The following is a 16,302-nucleotide window of genomic DNA, read 5'->3' as shown; positions in this document are numbered from 1 at the left end:
GCCTTCCCCAGATCCATAAATGCTACATACAAATCTATTTGCTTTTCTAAGTATTTCTCATTTACATTCTTCAAAGCAAACACCTGATCCATACATCCTCTACCACTTCTGAAAGCACACTGCTCTTCCCCAATCTGATGCTCTGTACGTGCTTTCACCCTCTCAATCAATACCCTCCCATATAATTTCCCAGGAATACTCAACAGAGTTATACCTCTGTAATTTGAGCACTAACCTTTATCCCCTTTGCCTTTGTACAATGGCACTATGCATGCATTCTCCCAATCCTCAGGCACCTCACCAACCAGTAAACCTGGGGATCAAGGAGAAAGAAAACTTCCCACTTATTCCCTGCCTGTCATAGAAGGGTGCCAAGTGAGGATTTCCCCTCTAATGCTCGGTCATCTGTCCTTGATGCTACCTCACTAATGCGGGAAATGGCAAATATATATATTGCTAATTTCAAGAGTTAATCATCATTCTAGTCTTTGTTCCAATGCCCATTAACTCAGCATAACAAAGTTACCCTTACCTTTTATTATTTACTTCTTCCATTTTCTAATATTTCAGTAATTTTTTTGTCATCTTCCCTTCATACAACATATGCCTATCATCTTGTAAGCAGTTGTGGCTGTAAGCACACTGATGTATTTAGGGCTGCATGCACCTTTCATGTGAATTGATCTGCAGAACTGATGTTGCCAGCTCCTACTTTGCATTATTGCATAGGGAATGCCCAGTGACTTTGGGTAGACATGCAGTACTAATTGATAGATTTTTAATTTTTTCCCATGAAAAGTTTGAATATATGATTTTATTTCCAATTTTTTCCTTTTTTTTTGTTTTTCATATTTATTTTCTGGCAACAAAGCATGAAGTTTTATCATCCCACTTATCGTAGAAATATAGCTGGGCTTTGTGTGGCATCACTTTTACACCACATCTCCATATATGTTGATAACAATTTATGTGTTATTACAGATTGATCATGGAAGTCCAAGGGATGGAAAAATGTCCTCCACTGGGGGTTTCTGTCGTAGAAACTATGCATAGACATGGTGACAGTAACATGGAGTTCATTGATGATATTAAGCCAGATGAGGGTCACTGTTCTTCAGCAGAGATGAGTGAAAAAGTAATTCATTCGTCATCTAGTATCCTGAGCAAACTTTTGAGTGGAAAAGTAGACAATAATGTCACTACAAATGATGACAAAAGTTCACTTGCTCAGGACCTGCAAGACCAAGATGATGAATTAAGAGCCCTTGGTATTTCTGTGGTGGATCAGTTGTCACTGGAACGTGATGTTGAAGCTGCAGTAAGTTACTGTTGATGCTAATATTTTATCTCATAATTTGATATTTTTGCCTTACAGTTCACTGTATCAGTTTTGCCAATACTTATGATTTAAGTTATTGCTTGATGATGAAAGGTTAAGAGGATTGATGGAGGAATGGATGCTGAGATTTTATGGAAATTTTAGAGAATGATTCCCAGGTGTAGCAGTCTTTAGGAAAATCATAATTTAACTTTTGATTCATGAGATTATGACTAGGATATGCAATTGTTGAAAAAGTGGGAGAGCTTTCACAGCTTTTGGGATATAAATGTGATGAAAAGTAAGTTTAGTGGACTGAGTAAGAAATGAAGATGTAATGGGTTGCTGTGGTGTAGAAAAGAGAATGCTTGAAAATATATAGGAAGGAGTTCAAAAACTACTTTGACATATGAAAAGCATGGATGCAGAAAAGGTAATGAAGGTGAAACTGTGAAGAAGAAATTGGAAGAAAAGGGACTGAGATGATGGGGGAGGGATGAACTAAGGAGTTTAATGGAAGGAGATGATGTTCATGAAGGTGTAATCATTATGGAATTCGAGGTAGAGTTAATAGCCATTATTTTTTTCCTAGTAATACATTTGTAATTTTTATAACTTTCTGAGAAGAAAAGATATTTTGTTTTTTAAAAATAATGAGTATGCAACAGTTGTGTGGAGTGTCATATATATAGTCTTGGGCCATTTTATAGCAGAGGATAAAGTAATTGAGAATATACTTTATGTACTTTGTTACATATTTTGACTTTCATGTAAGGCCAGTTGACTCAAGGATTATTGGTAGTTCTAGCAATAATTGCTTGATTATACTTATTTGTGCAGTATGGACAGGGAATTCTACCCACATTGGGCCCCATTTGTGCAGTATGGACAGGGAGTTCTACGTTTATTGGGCCCCAACTCTTGAACTCTCTCTGTGTTTTAGTTCATGAAGAATCACTCATTAGTTATGCCAAAATCCTCTGATTAACACAATAAGGCATTGTTTGCATTATTAAAGATATATATCAGTGTGTCACATGCCTTTACTCCTTGCATTGCATGAATTTTGCAGACATGTCAGTTGTCAACATATATATTAGGAGCCCTGGGTATAATACTGTGTGATGCTTACATTTATCAAAATGGTGACAAGAATTTTCCTTGGGTAAGTTATGCTAGTGCTAATATGGAAGATAATCCGTGATTGATGATTAAAGGTAGTGCAAAACACATACCCATTAATTTTCTGTCTGCACTCTATCTTTGCTACACTAGAGGTATAAAGTTCCATATATCATAAGGTTTGTATTTTTTTTTTTTTTTATATCGAAGGCTCCAGTCATGGACAAAAGTCAACATCAAGGCTGGGCCTTAATTGAAATATAGAAAGAATTATGAAACGGAGAAAGAAAAAACAAGGGAAAGTAATATCAAATTTTTGAGAAAGTGAAAGACCTGTCCTTTGATATGTGCCAAGTCATACTAATTGGGAAGGACATGAGACGGTAGAGAGTTCCAAAGCTATCACTATAGGAAGAGAATTAAGCATCAAAACAGTTCACCTTTGAGTTGCTGATGGCCCCAAAGTAATCATGTGATGCAGCAGCTTGCTGAATATTGCACAGTCTATCTATTGGTGGGGGGCCCACAAGCAGCCAGCTCTCGGGAGCAAAAACCAAAGTAATACCTATAGAAGAGGGAAAGTGAACCAAAATTGTGGCATAGGGCAAGGATGTCAAGTTTTGAAGTTAGCCTGGGACAATTTATAAGTCTAACCACTTTCGACTTTCTGTCAAGTAAGGATACAGAGCTAGAACCATCCCAAATATGAGAGCAGTACTCCATACAAGGATGAATCAATTCCGTGTATAAACGGAGCAACTGTTGTGAAGAGAAGTTTCGACATCTAAATAGGAATACTGCTTTCTTAATAGAAGGTTGGTAGGAACACTGCTGTCTTAACTGTCATATACCTTTTTTGAACTAATGTATCCTGTCTGTATTCAGAGTTGCATCACATAGCTTATTCCATTAATTTACAAGTCTGATGTCGTTAAAGTACTTCCTTACTTATTTTTGAATTTCTTAAAGTTTCCCTTGCTTAGCATCTTTCAAAGAAATATTCTGTCAACATTGTCAGATTAATATATAAACTTGAAGAACATTTTTTTTCATACTTGCTCCCTCACATCCATTATCTAGTTGTCATGTGTAATTCATCTGTAGAAGAACTTTAACATATTCTTGTATCTTATCTCTCTCATTTCAGGTACAGATTCCATCCATCGTGTTCTGCTCCAAACCTTCTCTGTTTAATCTCTGTATTTAAGTGTTGTTACCAATATATAGCAGGATAATTTAGGTCTCAATTTTAATTAGCATATTGGAGATTCCCCATCCATATCTATTTATCCTCTTTTTAATGTAGTACAATAGATGTGTTATGCAAAAGTGAAGGAAGTTTTCTCATAGACTTATATGATATAAGTTAAGATATAAGTTAAGATTGACCAAGAGGATGTATGTGTCGGAGGTGGAGGGAACGAGGAGAAGTGGGAGACCAAATTGGAGTTGGAAAGATGGAGTGAAAAAGATTTTGAGTGATCGGGGCCTGAATATGCTGGAGGGTGAAAGGCGGGCAAGGAATAGAGTGAATTGGATCGATGTGGTATACCGGGGTCGACGTGCTGTCAATGGATTGAATCAGGGCATGTGAAGCATCTGGGGTAAACCATGGAAAGTTCTGTGGGGCCTGGATGTGGAGAGGGAGCTGTGGTTTCGGGCATTATTGCATGACAGCTAGAGGCTGAGTGTGAACAAATGGGGCCTTTGTTGTCTTTTCCTAGCGCTACCTCGCTCACATGAGGGGGTAGGGGGATGTTATTCCGTGTGTGGCGAGGTGGCGATGGGAATAAATAAAGGCAGACAGTATGAATTATGTACATGTGTATATATGTATATGTCTGTGTGTGTATGTATATGTGTACATTGAGATGTATAGGTATGTATATTTGCATGTGTGGACGTGTATGTATATACATGTGTATGGGGGTGGGTTGGGCCATTTCTTTCGTCTGTTTCCTTGCGCTACCTCGCAAACGCGGGAGACAGCGGCAAAAAAAAAAAAAAGTAATCCATTCATTCCAGGCAAATATTTTTCACCATTAACACAATGCAAAATTACTATTAACCTGTAAATGTTTGATAATAAGGTAAGAAAATCATGTGCATGATGAATATGAAAAATAATGGTATAAACTGCACTGTAGTAACACGCTGAAAATATAGGAAGAGACAATGTGTTGAGTCTTGGTGGTGAAATGTGGAGTTGGAGAGTCAGTAGGAGGGAATGGGAAAGGTAGGACTGTTGCCTCTCACCAGGGGACACATTAGGTGTGGCAGTACATTTTTGCTGGTTAAGTCTAAAAAGGTCATGTCTGCTTCTTTTACAGAGGAAGCATTTTCTTGAGGTTGCTGAAGTGTTATTAGGGGTGATGATACACTCTTATGGAAAAAAGGCCTTATTTTAGTACTTTGTTCCAGTTATGCTCTTTATTTCACAGTTAGAATAATTGTTAATGAATAAACAAGAAGAATGTCTTCAATAATACCCATCAATCATGTTAATGCTTTGATTTAGTCTAGTCATAGCAGTTTCAGATTTTTTATTTATGAAAACAGCCATACCAATTCCTCCTTATAGTTTGCATGATCTTTTTCAGGATTCTATAATTTTCACTTAAACTTGCAGCTGCATGGATACCTGACAGTTACATGGAACAGTTATTTGTTATCATATTTTCAGGTTGATAAAGCAGTTACTAAGCACACACGCAAACAGAGACTTCAGATTCTAAAAAAGGAGGTTAAGGATGTTAAAATCCATCTCAAGCAAGCAGAAAACAAGTTGAATGACTTGAGTAAAAGGCTGTCAGGTATTGTTTTGTAGTTCATTGATAATGGATTGATAGTGTATATGATATAGTTTTTTGAATATTTTGAAAAATACTTCACTCTCTTATGAAGGTTTGCAAAGCAAAAGTAAGCCCAAACAGGGACACATTCTGGGAGAATATTTATTTGTATACAATACTGTAACGATATCTCCTGTTATATTTAGGAATGCGGCAGCGAGTGGTAGATCCCCGCATGGTCATGAGTGTTGAGAAGGAAATTAGTGAAAAAACTCAGAATCTTAAGGATCTACGAGCTCGAGAGTCATTTTTACAGAAAAAACTTGAGTCAGCAGAGGCAAATGAGGAAGAGGTAAGTGGGGTTAAGTTTATTGGCAGTATTTATCAAGTCTATTTCAGGAGTGCAGCCATACCCCTAATTATTAGAGGGTTTTGTTCTTGGAAATCCATTTTTGAGTTAATTTTTGTAAATCAAAGCCAAATTTTCCATTCACTTCCACTATATAATGAGAAAAAATTTCTGAACAAAGTAATGAGAATCAGATCTTTACAAGATCGTTTTATGGGAAACAGTATGTGGAAACTAAACTAAAATTTTTTTTTTTTTTTTTTTTTTTGCTTTGTCGCTGTCTCCCGCGTTTGCGAGGTAGCGCAAGGAAACAGACGAAAGAAATGGCCCAACCCACCCCCATACACATGTATATACATACGTCCACACACGCAAATATACATACCTACACAGCTTTCCATGGTTTACCCCAGACGCTTCACATGCCTTGATTCAATCCACTGACAGCACGTCAACCCCGGTATACCACATCGCTCCAATTCACTCTATTCCTTGCCCTCCTTTCACCCTCCTGCATGTTCAGGCCCCGATCACACAAAATCTTTTTCACTCCATCTTTCCACCTCCAATTTGGTCTCCCTCTTCTCCTCGTTCCCTCCACCTCCGACACATATATCCTCTTGGTCAATCTTTCCTCACTCATTCTCTCCATGTGCCCAAACCATTTCAAAACACCCTCTTCTGCTCTCTCAACCACGCTCTTTTTATTTCCACACATCTCTCTTACCCTTACGTTACTTACTCGATCAAACCACCTCACACCACACATTGTCCTCAAACATCTCATTTCCAGCACATCCATCCTCCTGCGCACAACTCTATCCATAGCCCACGCCTCGCAACCATACATCATTGTTGGAACCACTATTCCTTCAAACATACCCATTTTTGCTTTCCGAGATAATGTTCTCGACTTCCACACATTCTTCAAGGCTCCCAGAATTTTCGCCCCCTCCCCCACCCTATGATCCACTTCCGCTTCCATGGTTCCATCCGCTGCCAGATCCACTCCCAGATATCTAAAACACTTCACTTCCTCCAGTTTTTCTCCATTCAAACTCACCTCCCAATTGACTTGACCCTCAACCCTACTGTACCTAATCACCTTGCTCTTATTCACATTTACTCTTAACTTTCTTCTTTCACACACTTTACCAAACTAAAATAATGTAGTGATAATAGTACAGTACATGAAATTTATTTACTCAGAATTGAAATATATTCTGCTTCAGAGAAAGTTTGGTAGTTGGTGATTAAGGTGATGATACGGCAGAATGGTGGTTTATGGGTTTACTGGGAGAGTTAAGGATGGGGGAGCTGAATCATTAACTGTAGTTGCAGAACATTCAATAACTGTGCAGAATAACATCTAACATTGCCAAAGAGTAAAGTGAATTAAAGGGTAGGGTAAAAAATGAGCATTTGATCATTTTACTGCAGTTTACTGTAACTATCTTTGTTTAGTTTATATTATGTTTAGTGAATTTTTATATGCTGCCTAGAAGCCAAACTTATTTTCCAATTTTCTTGGTCCAGAGAAACTCAGAAAAAAATTTGTTGCTGTGGGGTTTTCATATGGAAATTAAAGCTTGGTTCCAAAAGGAAAGTCTTGTAAAATTATGTTATAACAAATTAATGCTTGTAAATAAGGGCCTGGCTGTAATAGAAGGTGACAAAGAAAACTTTTTTATTGTGCATTTTATCTGTTTTTGATACAAGACTATTTTGTTTGTCTATTATTGAAAGAGTATGTAAATTATTTTTGTTAATTACTTATAGGGAAAATTTTTTTGAAAGTTTAACTTTACATTCTTGACACTGCAAGGTTTCCCATTCCTTGGTAAAAAAATTCATACAACTGAACTCTGCCTGCCTGTGGATACACAGCAAATAAAAAGTCACCTTTGGCTTGGCAGTACCAATAGTTGAAGTAAGGAAATAGTCTTGTCAAGGAACTCCTTACTCTGAAGAACTCCATCATTTCTTTACTTCTGATTGTAGCTGCATGGGTCCCATAAACGGTTTTCTTGGTTTATATCTTTATGATGATATTTTGAAGAATCTGTATTGTGTTAGACTCATTTAAGCACAGAAATTTTAGAGCAATTGAGATGTGCTTGACAGATTGTGTTTTACATTTTATCTCTATCTAAACTCAGGTATCTGTGTAGCACTCTGTTTAAGTTGTAGCACTCTGTTTAAGTATGTATGGGCATTTTATATCCATTATGATATCTTTATTACTTCTGTTCACCTTACCCACCTAAGTGAGGAAGCATCAGGAATGGATGAAAAGAGCCCTTGAGGGGAAAATAATTCACTGAGGCTCCTTCCTTGGTTCCTACTTTTGGAAAATGAGAATAAAGGATGGGAGGAGTCTGAGCCTCCAGCTCTCTATTAATTGCCTTCTATGACATACAGCAATTACATGAGTAGCATTATTTTTTAATATCACAGGAATGTATGACAGTCCAACTTAGGAGCTAGTACAGTTATTCACTGTACTGCCTGTAGATATAAAAAACATGGATAGAATAATTACCGAACATTTACAGGAATACTTGACATTTGTTTGAAATCAGATGAACCAAGAATGGATAATTATTTAATATAAGTGTTGGCCAAGAAGAATACTCTCATTCATCATGCAAGACATTCGATGATTAATTTGTACAATCCCTGTCATTATGGCTAAATGTTGTTGTTGGTACTCATAGGTAGGTCAGGTCTTTCTCACTCTGGCCTCATTTGCACACACTCATTGTATAGTTTTATGCATAACGTGCTATATTGCTTTTGGTGTGATGGACAACAGAAAGAGCTAGTTGGTTAACCAGAATATTGCTTTTATATGTTTATCATTTGTTTAACTTTTGTGTAATATATTGCATATTATTACTAAAGTTACAGATACTTAATTTTATTGTACAGCTTGTACATGATATTATGATATAATTCACATCATTAATTATTCTATGAATACTCCTTTCAGCTTGATGATTTTGATTTGGAGGATGGAGAGGTATTGGACAATGATTATGAACAAGCCGAAGAGAATAAGGAAATAAAAAAGATATCTGATATTGAAAGAGATAGACTGATCCGTGAAGGTCAGATGACACCATTTGGAACAGCTATGACTAATAGCAAAACAGTGGCAGTTCTTCAACCAAGTCATACACAAGTAGAGACAGGTTTAGCTATTGCAGCTTTTCAAAAGAGGTCAATAAATAAGAGGCCAGCTAAAGCAGAAATGATTAGTTCAGGAGAAATGACTCCATTTGGAACTGTTGTCAAAACATCTGACAAGAGTACTGAACCATCCAAAGGGTAATTATTTTTATCTTTTTCTAATATCTTTCAGTGTGTATTATTTCAGACTTCAAATAGGAATGATTGACAGAGTTCAAGGTGAAAATTGTTTCCCTAATATCTGATGTGTCGATCTGTAAAGTCAATCTTTCTGTGCTCATTCTCTTAATGTTCCCAGATCATTTCAAGACACCCTGGTTAGATTTCTCAATTAGACTTGGCTTACCACCACACCTCACTTGTTCTCTCATTTCATACACAATCAACCAGCTTCACACCACCTGTTGTTCTCAGGTGCCTTATTTCTGTTGTGCTTACCCTCTTCCTTTCTTTTGTATTCAGGGCCCAAGAATCACGACCTTCAAACATACCCATCATGGCCATGACAGACACTGACGCCTTTGTCCACATGCTCTTTTAATGCTAGTCCTCCTATATTTTTGTAAGCTCAGGGCCCACGACTCACATCCACACAACACTGTTGAGACTATGAAACTGGCTTTCCAGACATACCTATGCTTGCCCTTGCAGACATTGACCATTCCTTCCTCATGCTTTTCAATGCACATAGGACTATAGACCCCTCTTCCACCTTATGACTTACTTTGGCCCTTTCCTTCTGCTGCCACATACATACATACATAGAATAAATTGCCAGATTTACATTTAATGATGCTAGTGTAGAGTAATTGTTAGAACAACCATGAACTTTACTTTTTTCCTGATCATTAGAAAATTTCAAGGAGATATGAGTTACTTTGAAAACCTTATAAGATCATTATGGATAAACAAAACCGACACAATGAAGTTTGCAAAGGTATTTAGCATGAAAAGAGCTCAGGACATTCATCTATGATGTATCAAGGAAAAGAAAAAAAGGAATATTATACTTACATTCAAACATACCCATCTTTACTCTTACTGACAGTCACCTATCCTTTCCTGCGCTCCATAATGTACCTAGGGTCATATCCCTCTCTTCCACTTTCTTTACTCATTACAGCTTCTGTGGTTCCATCTGCTGCCACATACATTTATAGGAAAGTAGCCAAGTTGATGTTTAATCTTCTCATGGAATGATTTTAAAGATAATTGTATGTATATTTTTTTCCATACATATTAGCCATTTCCTGCATTTGCAAGGTAGTGTTAAGAACAGAGGACTGAGCCTTAGAGGGAATATCCTCACTTGGCTCCCTTCTCTGCTCCTTTTGGAAAATTAGAAATGAGAGGGGAAGATTTCCAGCCCCCCAGCTCCCAGTTAGTTATATATATCTACTTTTTTCAGATCACCAGGAAAATTACAAGCAGGTATGAGTGACTTTGAAAAGTACTTACAAGATCAGATTGACAGACAGAAACAACACAGTGAGGTTTGCAAAAGTAAGAAGAGCTCAGGAGATCCAACATATGGTGTACCAAGGAAAAGGAATAAAAAGATTAAAGAATATATTGGAAGTACAGAGTATGATGAGGCCAGAAATGAAGATAATGACGAAGGTACCTCTCTTTTAGCAATAAAAAAGCACATTAAGGCTGAATTTGAGGCAAAGGTTAACAGAAGCCAAGGTCCAGAAGTAAGAAAGAAATCAAAAAGAGGAGATCCACTTAGGATGCATATTTTACATCCTAAGAAGAAGAAGAAGGAAAAAGTATTGGGTACTATAACCAGTAACCTGGAAGCTGATCAGTATAAGAGAACTCCACGTAAGATTTTATCAGAAAGGGTGAGTTTTGAAGGAATTGATTCAGATGTTGATGCAGAAAGTAGAAGTGGATCTGAATATGTTCCTTCTGAAGTCGATGAAGATGATGTGCAGGATGATTTTGATGCAGAAAAAACTAAGCTTGAAAGGCAAAAAAGTTATAGCATTGAAAAGATGGATAAAGCACAGATAAAGCCTAGAAAGAAGAAAAAGAGAGATGATTATGAGTGGTCAGATGATGATGTTCCAAAGAGCAAGAGACGAAAATCTTGTAAAGCAAAAGATGATGGAAACCTGGAAGATTATGTGAGAAGAATAGAACAATGGAAAAAAGAGAGACTAAAGATGAAACAAGAAAAGATTTTACGAGGGGAAGACTTAGACTTAGAAGAGGAGGAGGAGGAAGGGTATGAAGAGTTTGATGGAGGTTACAGAATTCCGCTGGTAATTTGGAACAAGTTATACAGATACCAGCGAACTTGTGTAAAGTGGCTGTGGGAGCTTCATGGGCAGAGCTGTGGAGGGATCCTAGGGGATGAGATGGGCCTTGGAAAAACTATTCAGATGATATCCTTTTTGGTGGGGTTGTCATATTCTTGTCTCAAAAGTCTTCGGCAGCCATGGAAAGGTCTTGGGCCAGTGTTAATAGTATGCCCAGCAACAGTACTTCATCAGTGGGTGAAAGAGTTCCATAAATGGTGGCCACCATTTAGGGTTGCTGTTCTTCATGAATCTGGCACCTTCACTGGAAAAAGACCTGCTCTTATCCATAATATTAATAGGTAAGTGGAAAGGGATCCATTTCATTAACATTCTCTTCTATTCAAAGAATTAGAACTCACTTACTTATGCTGATGTGAATGATACCTTTCTTGTCTTTTAAGGGTCTAATATGTTATACCTTTTTTGTAATTATTTGTACAGTTAAAGAGGGAATTCTTCACTCATGGGGCATCATCTCTTGAGCTCTCTTTGTTGTCATACAACCTCTTAAACATTTTCGTAGTTTCATCATAAGAAGTAAAAAAAATTCAAACTACAACCTAGAAGTAGGAAGAGAAATATATATGATAATTTATGTGTGGACTTTAGTTGAGGATATCTAAAGCAATATAGTTGCAATAAAAAGTATCTTAATATTGTATCTCATGAACTCTTCACTGTAGATGTCATCTGTCTGGTTTATTGATTTCAAGGTCATGATCAGTTCACCCCTTGCTCCTCTTCTCTTCCATGGTAGATGAATTTATTGCCCTCATCCTTGCATTGTAACTTATCGCTCTAAAGCTAGGTAGTCTCTTTGTTGTCCATATTTAGATCCCCTTTCATAAGGTCTTTTTGCTTCTTTGCATGTTGTGACCAGACTTTTGGAGCATATTCTAGGATTGGTCTGATGGCAGTTGTGAATAATTTGCAGTACATTTCATAATCTTTGTACTTGAATGTGTTTCTAATGTTTGCCAGCAGACAGTTTTTCTCCTTAACCATTCTTTTGAGGCTGACCTCAGACACTATGTTAGATACAGTGTCACCTCCGAAGTCTCTCTCACACAGATTCCTGTAGCATATACTGTGCTAGATGATAATCACTCCAAGGCCTTTTATCACTGTGTTCCATTCTCTTTACTTTGTTTTTACTTGGATTGAATTTCATCAACTATGTGTCAGACTAGCTTTAAAGTTTGTCTAGGTTCTGTTGTAAGCTGATGCAATCCCCATTGTTCTTTACTTTCTCTCTCATGACCTTGGCTTCATCTGCAAACATGTTAATGTAAGAGTTTGATCCATCTGCCAGGTCGTTTACATTGATTTCAAAGTTCCAAATCCTCTGATCTCTCTCTCTCTTGTTTTACAGCCATATTGTCAAAACAAGTGCTGTAGGGTTACATTTTATAGTTGGTGAATCATATTTTATACGTTCTCTTTCTGTGCTAATGTTTTTAAAGATAAGGTCTATTAAATGTTGTAATATTGCCCTTAGTTCTCTTATGCTACAACTTAGTCATCTGCATATATGATTTTTAAAATTCAGCAGATTATGATGCTTAATGATTTTTTTTTTTGATATTTTATTTGCATAGGATTATGAAAATGGTGTCATACTTTGTGGACAGGTTTTATTATATCTTCTGATTTAGTTGAATGCAGTGAGGCTTCTAATCAACATTTACAGTTGTAATGATACAGTCAGTAGTTCATTACAATTTCATTTTCAACTTAATCAGGAATGGTGGCATCCTGGTAACTTCATATACAGGTGTGCGTGACCAGTTGGAAACCCTTCTTCAATATGATTGGCACTATATTATTCTTGATGAAGGACACAAGATTCGCAACCCAGAAGCACAAATTACTGTTGCTCTTAAGAGGTTTCATACGCCACACAGGTTGATCCTTTCAGGTTTGTATTAAGCTGTATAAACATTCATTTTTTGCTGGAGGTAGTATGCATTGGTGTCAAGTATTTTGAATATTATACAGATAGGTGTACTTTGTTTTGTAAATAGTAGAATAGTAGAACTCACTTATAACTTAATGGGGAAAAGGCACTTTTGTTTGACCATTGTTGTTAATTTTGATACTGCAGCACCAAATAGTACTCTGCCTCACAAACATGTATATCCTTTAGTATATGCTGCTTTTTCTCAGCCTTTTCTGTTGTTTCATTTTGTCTCCTGTATATGCTGGCAGAGGCACTATTTTTTCACAATTTGCAGGAGAGTTACTTTACATATGTGAGCACCAAACTTTGAAACTTTGCTAAGGATTTCATCAACACACTTGTTGAAAGTGTCTTTCAGTTCCTTACCACTTGAAGATATGATTGTTGTTGCTTGATAAATTTTCAGATTATGTTTATGCCAGTCTGCTTTGAGTGCCAGAAAATTAGTACAAGGTATTGATTGACTAATTTAATTGAAGGGTAGTGCAGAAGGGATAGACATGGTCTTGCCTTACAGAGAACTCAGACAGTTTAAGAGACTTTCTATCTATCTGTTTGTATATCTAATGATCATTCCTTATTGGAGCCCACTCATTGGGATGGCCACAGCAGAAGTCTCCATGACTGGTGAACTCCATTGGCACTTCTTAGCCGCCTCACCCTTAACAGGCCACTGGCAGAGGGCAACTCTGGCACAGTGTTTACAGGGCCTCCTGCCTAATATTCCTACTGACTACTTCTGCCTAATGTTTCAGCCTACTACTTCTACCTAATGCTCCCACCTCATGTTCCTACATACTTCTGTCTATTGCCCCCACCATTTTGCCAAAAGTTGGGTTAGCACATATTCTTCACTGCATGAAAATCTAGATTTAAGAATAAGCTGTATGAGGTATTTGTTGTCAAGTGTTGTGTGTGACAAAAAGAGATTGTATGTTTGTGGACAGAATGCCAGCAGCCCACATGTGGGTGAGGCAGAAAGAAAAGACAGCTGATTGGTTCAGAAGAATGCAGTTTAACCACTGAAGTGCTGACTCAGTATGCAGTTGTCATTAACCCTCTTGGTACTCAGGTGGATAGTACTGGTAATATGCCTACCAGCCACTACCTATTTTAAAGTTTGGAAATACAAGCTGATTTTATTAATGATATGGTCATCTAATTTACAGCAGTCTTATACTATAGGGGCACCTCTTTTAACATATTAAACACCTTTTTGAAAAGTGTTACTCAAAGTGGAACTACTTTAAAGGAAGCCAACTGTACTGTAAGCTTATTACTATTGATGAATGTTCCTGGAGAGAATGAGTGAGGAAAGGTTGACAAAGAGGATATAAGTGTCAGAGGTGGAGGGAACAAGAAGTGGGAGACCAAATTGGAGGTAGAAGGATGGAGTGAAAAACATTTTGAGCAATTGAGGCCTGAACATACAGGAGGGTGAGACGCATGCAAGGAATAGAGTGAATTGGAACAGTGTGGTATACCGGGGTCAGCATGCTGTCAATGGACTGAACCAGGGCATGTGAAACATCTGGGATAAACCATGGTAAGGTCTGTGGGGCTTGGATGTGGATAGGGAGCTGTGGTTTCAATGCATTACGCATGACAACTAGAGACTGAATGTGAATGAATGTGGCCTTTTTTGTCTGTTTTCCTGGCGCTACCTCGCAAAAGCAGGGGGTAGCGATGCTGTTTCCTGTGGGGTGGGGTAGTGCCAGGAATGGATGAAGGCAAGTAAGTATGAATATGTACCTGTGTATATATGTGTGTGTCTGTGTATATATGTATGTCTGTGTATACATATATGTGTATATGTTGATATGTATATGTATGTATATGTGCTTGTATGGCCGTTTATGTATATATATGTGTATATGAGTGGATGGGCCATTCTTCATCTGTTTCCTGGCGCTCCCCCTCTTGACGTGGGAAACAGCAAAATTAAGTATAATGAATATAATTAATGTTCCTGGAGACTATTTCTGGACACATATTCTCACATGTGTTGTGCTGTGAATTACTTAAATGATTTATAGATTATTGTCACATGGCAAAATAAAGTGCTTCACTGATACTGATAGGACATCATGCACTATCGTATCACATTGACATACTTGAGATTTGAGAAAATAGGGAATTTTCATATTTTTAGTATGTTTTTATTATAACAATTTAGTTGTTTTGTGAGATTTCTTGTTTATTGTTTCATGTCATGATTTTTTTTTATCATTCTCACACCAAGGAATTGTTTAAATCCATCTTCAGGCTTAATGATGACATCTATGATGATTGGAATTTTTTGTTTCACATAACTGTTCCTAATTGGGATTTTATTCATGGTAAATTGGGAAAACCAACATAATTTCAGTTGGGAATGTTGCTGATAATTTACCCCTGAAAGTACCCTGATAAAAGCATGTTACATTAATATGATTTCTTTGTATTATAGTATACGTTAAACATTTACATTGCATTATTATATACTTTAAACATTTACGTTGTATATTACAATGTTCTGGTGTACATAATTTACCTAAATTAGTTTATGATAAGTATAATTTTTTTTGCTGTGTAGGCAATGTATGTGGCATTCAGTTTAGTCAGCTGATGTATGTTTGTCTCATGTCCTTCATCTACTAGTCCATGATGCAGTATAGTGTAGCTTAAGATATTTCATTGTATACATAACTTCTACTGTAAAACAAGTATGACTTGTTACTCTGTAGGTGGCATGGGTGGGCCAGCTGATGTTTATTCGCTTTCATGTTTCCTGGGCTTTTTTAGACTGGTAAAAGCTGTTGATTGTCACAGTAAAGGAAAGGGTTTTGGATGGCTTGGGGAAAAGTCACCCCACAGTTAATATTAGTGATAGTTCAGTCAGCTTTAGATGATTATTGTGATGAAAAGTTTGAATAGATATTATTGTAGTTTTTTAGTGAGGAGATTGACAGGTCCTATCACACATTGAGCCATTCCTGTGAGAAAAAAATTCACCAGGAAGAAGTTTTCCCAATACTCTTCTTTCAGGTATTTATGATATGTATCCATATCTAAAGAATGATGTGCAGCCAGAGTTATATGTGATCCTTGTTGTTTTCATCTTCATTGAATTGAATAATTTTATTTTGGAGTAAGAAATTGCAGTGTTGCTGATAGTAAATGATAGAATGGAATATTGAATCTGTTCTTTTTAAGATTCTCGTATCTTTTAGTTCCTTATTCTAATTGCCGAATAGGTAAAACTAATGGCACTTTTTTAG

The 16,302-nt window shown here is 36.9% G+C and overlaps 1 protein-coding gene across 1 annotated transcript in view; it reads left to right on the top strand.

Moving 5' to 3' along the window:
* The window catches only part of LOC139747346 (DNA excision repair protein ERCC-6-like), a 42,648-nt gene that overhangs the window by 3,343 nt on the left and 23,003 nt on the right, over positions 1-16,302 (top strand). The window contains exons 2-7 of the mRNA XM_071659543.1: positions 982-1,318; positions 5,124-5,253; positions 5,439-5,584; positions 8,574-8,911; positions 10,182-11,381; positions 12,825-13,000. Coding sequence (XP_071515644.1) covers positions 989-1,318; positions 5,124-5,253; positions 5,439-5,584; positions 8,574-8,911; positions 10,182-11,381; positions 12,825-13,000 — 2,320 coding nt within the window. The 5' untranslated portion in view covers positions 982-988. The remainder of the gene's footprint in view (positions 1-981; positions 1,319-5,123; positions 5,254-5,438; positions 5,585-8,573; positions 8,912-10,181; positions 11,382-12,824; positions 13,001-16,302) is intronic.

The sequence above is a fragment of the Panulirus ornatus genome, chromosome 68 (assembly GCF_036320965.1).
Source record: "Panulirus ornatus isolate Po-2019 chromosome 68, ASM3632096v1, whole genome shotgun sequence".
Lineage (NCBI taxonomy): Eukaryota > Metazoa > Arthropoda > Malacostraca > Decapoda > Palinuridae > Panulirus > Panulirus ornatus.
The sequence above is the reverse complement of the archived record's forward strand: the minus strand, read 5'-3'. Positions and strand labels throughout refer to the sequence as shown.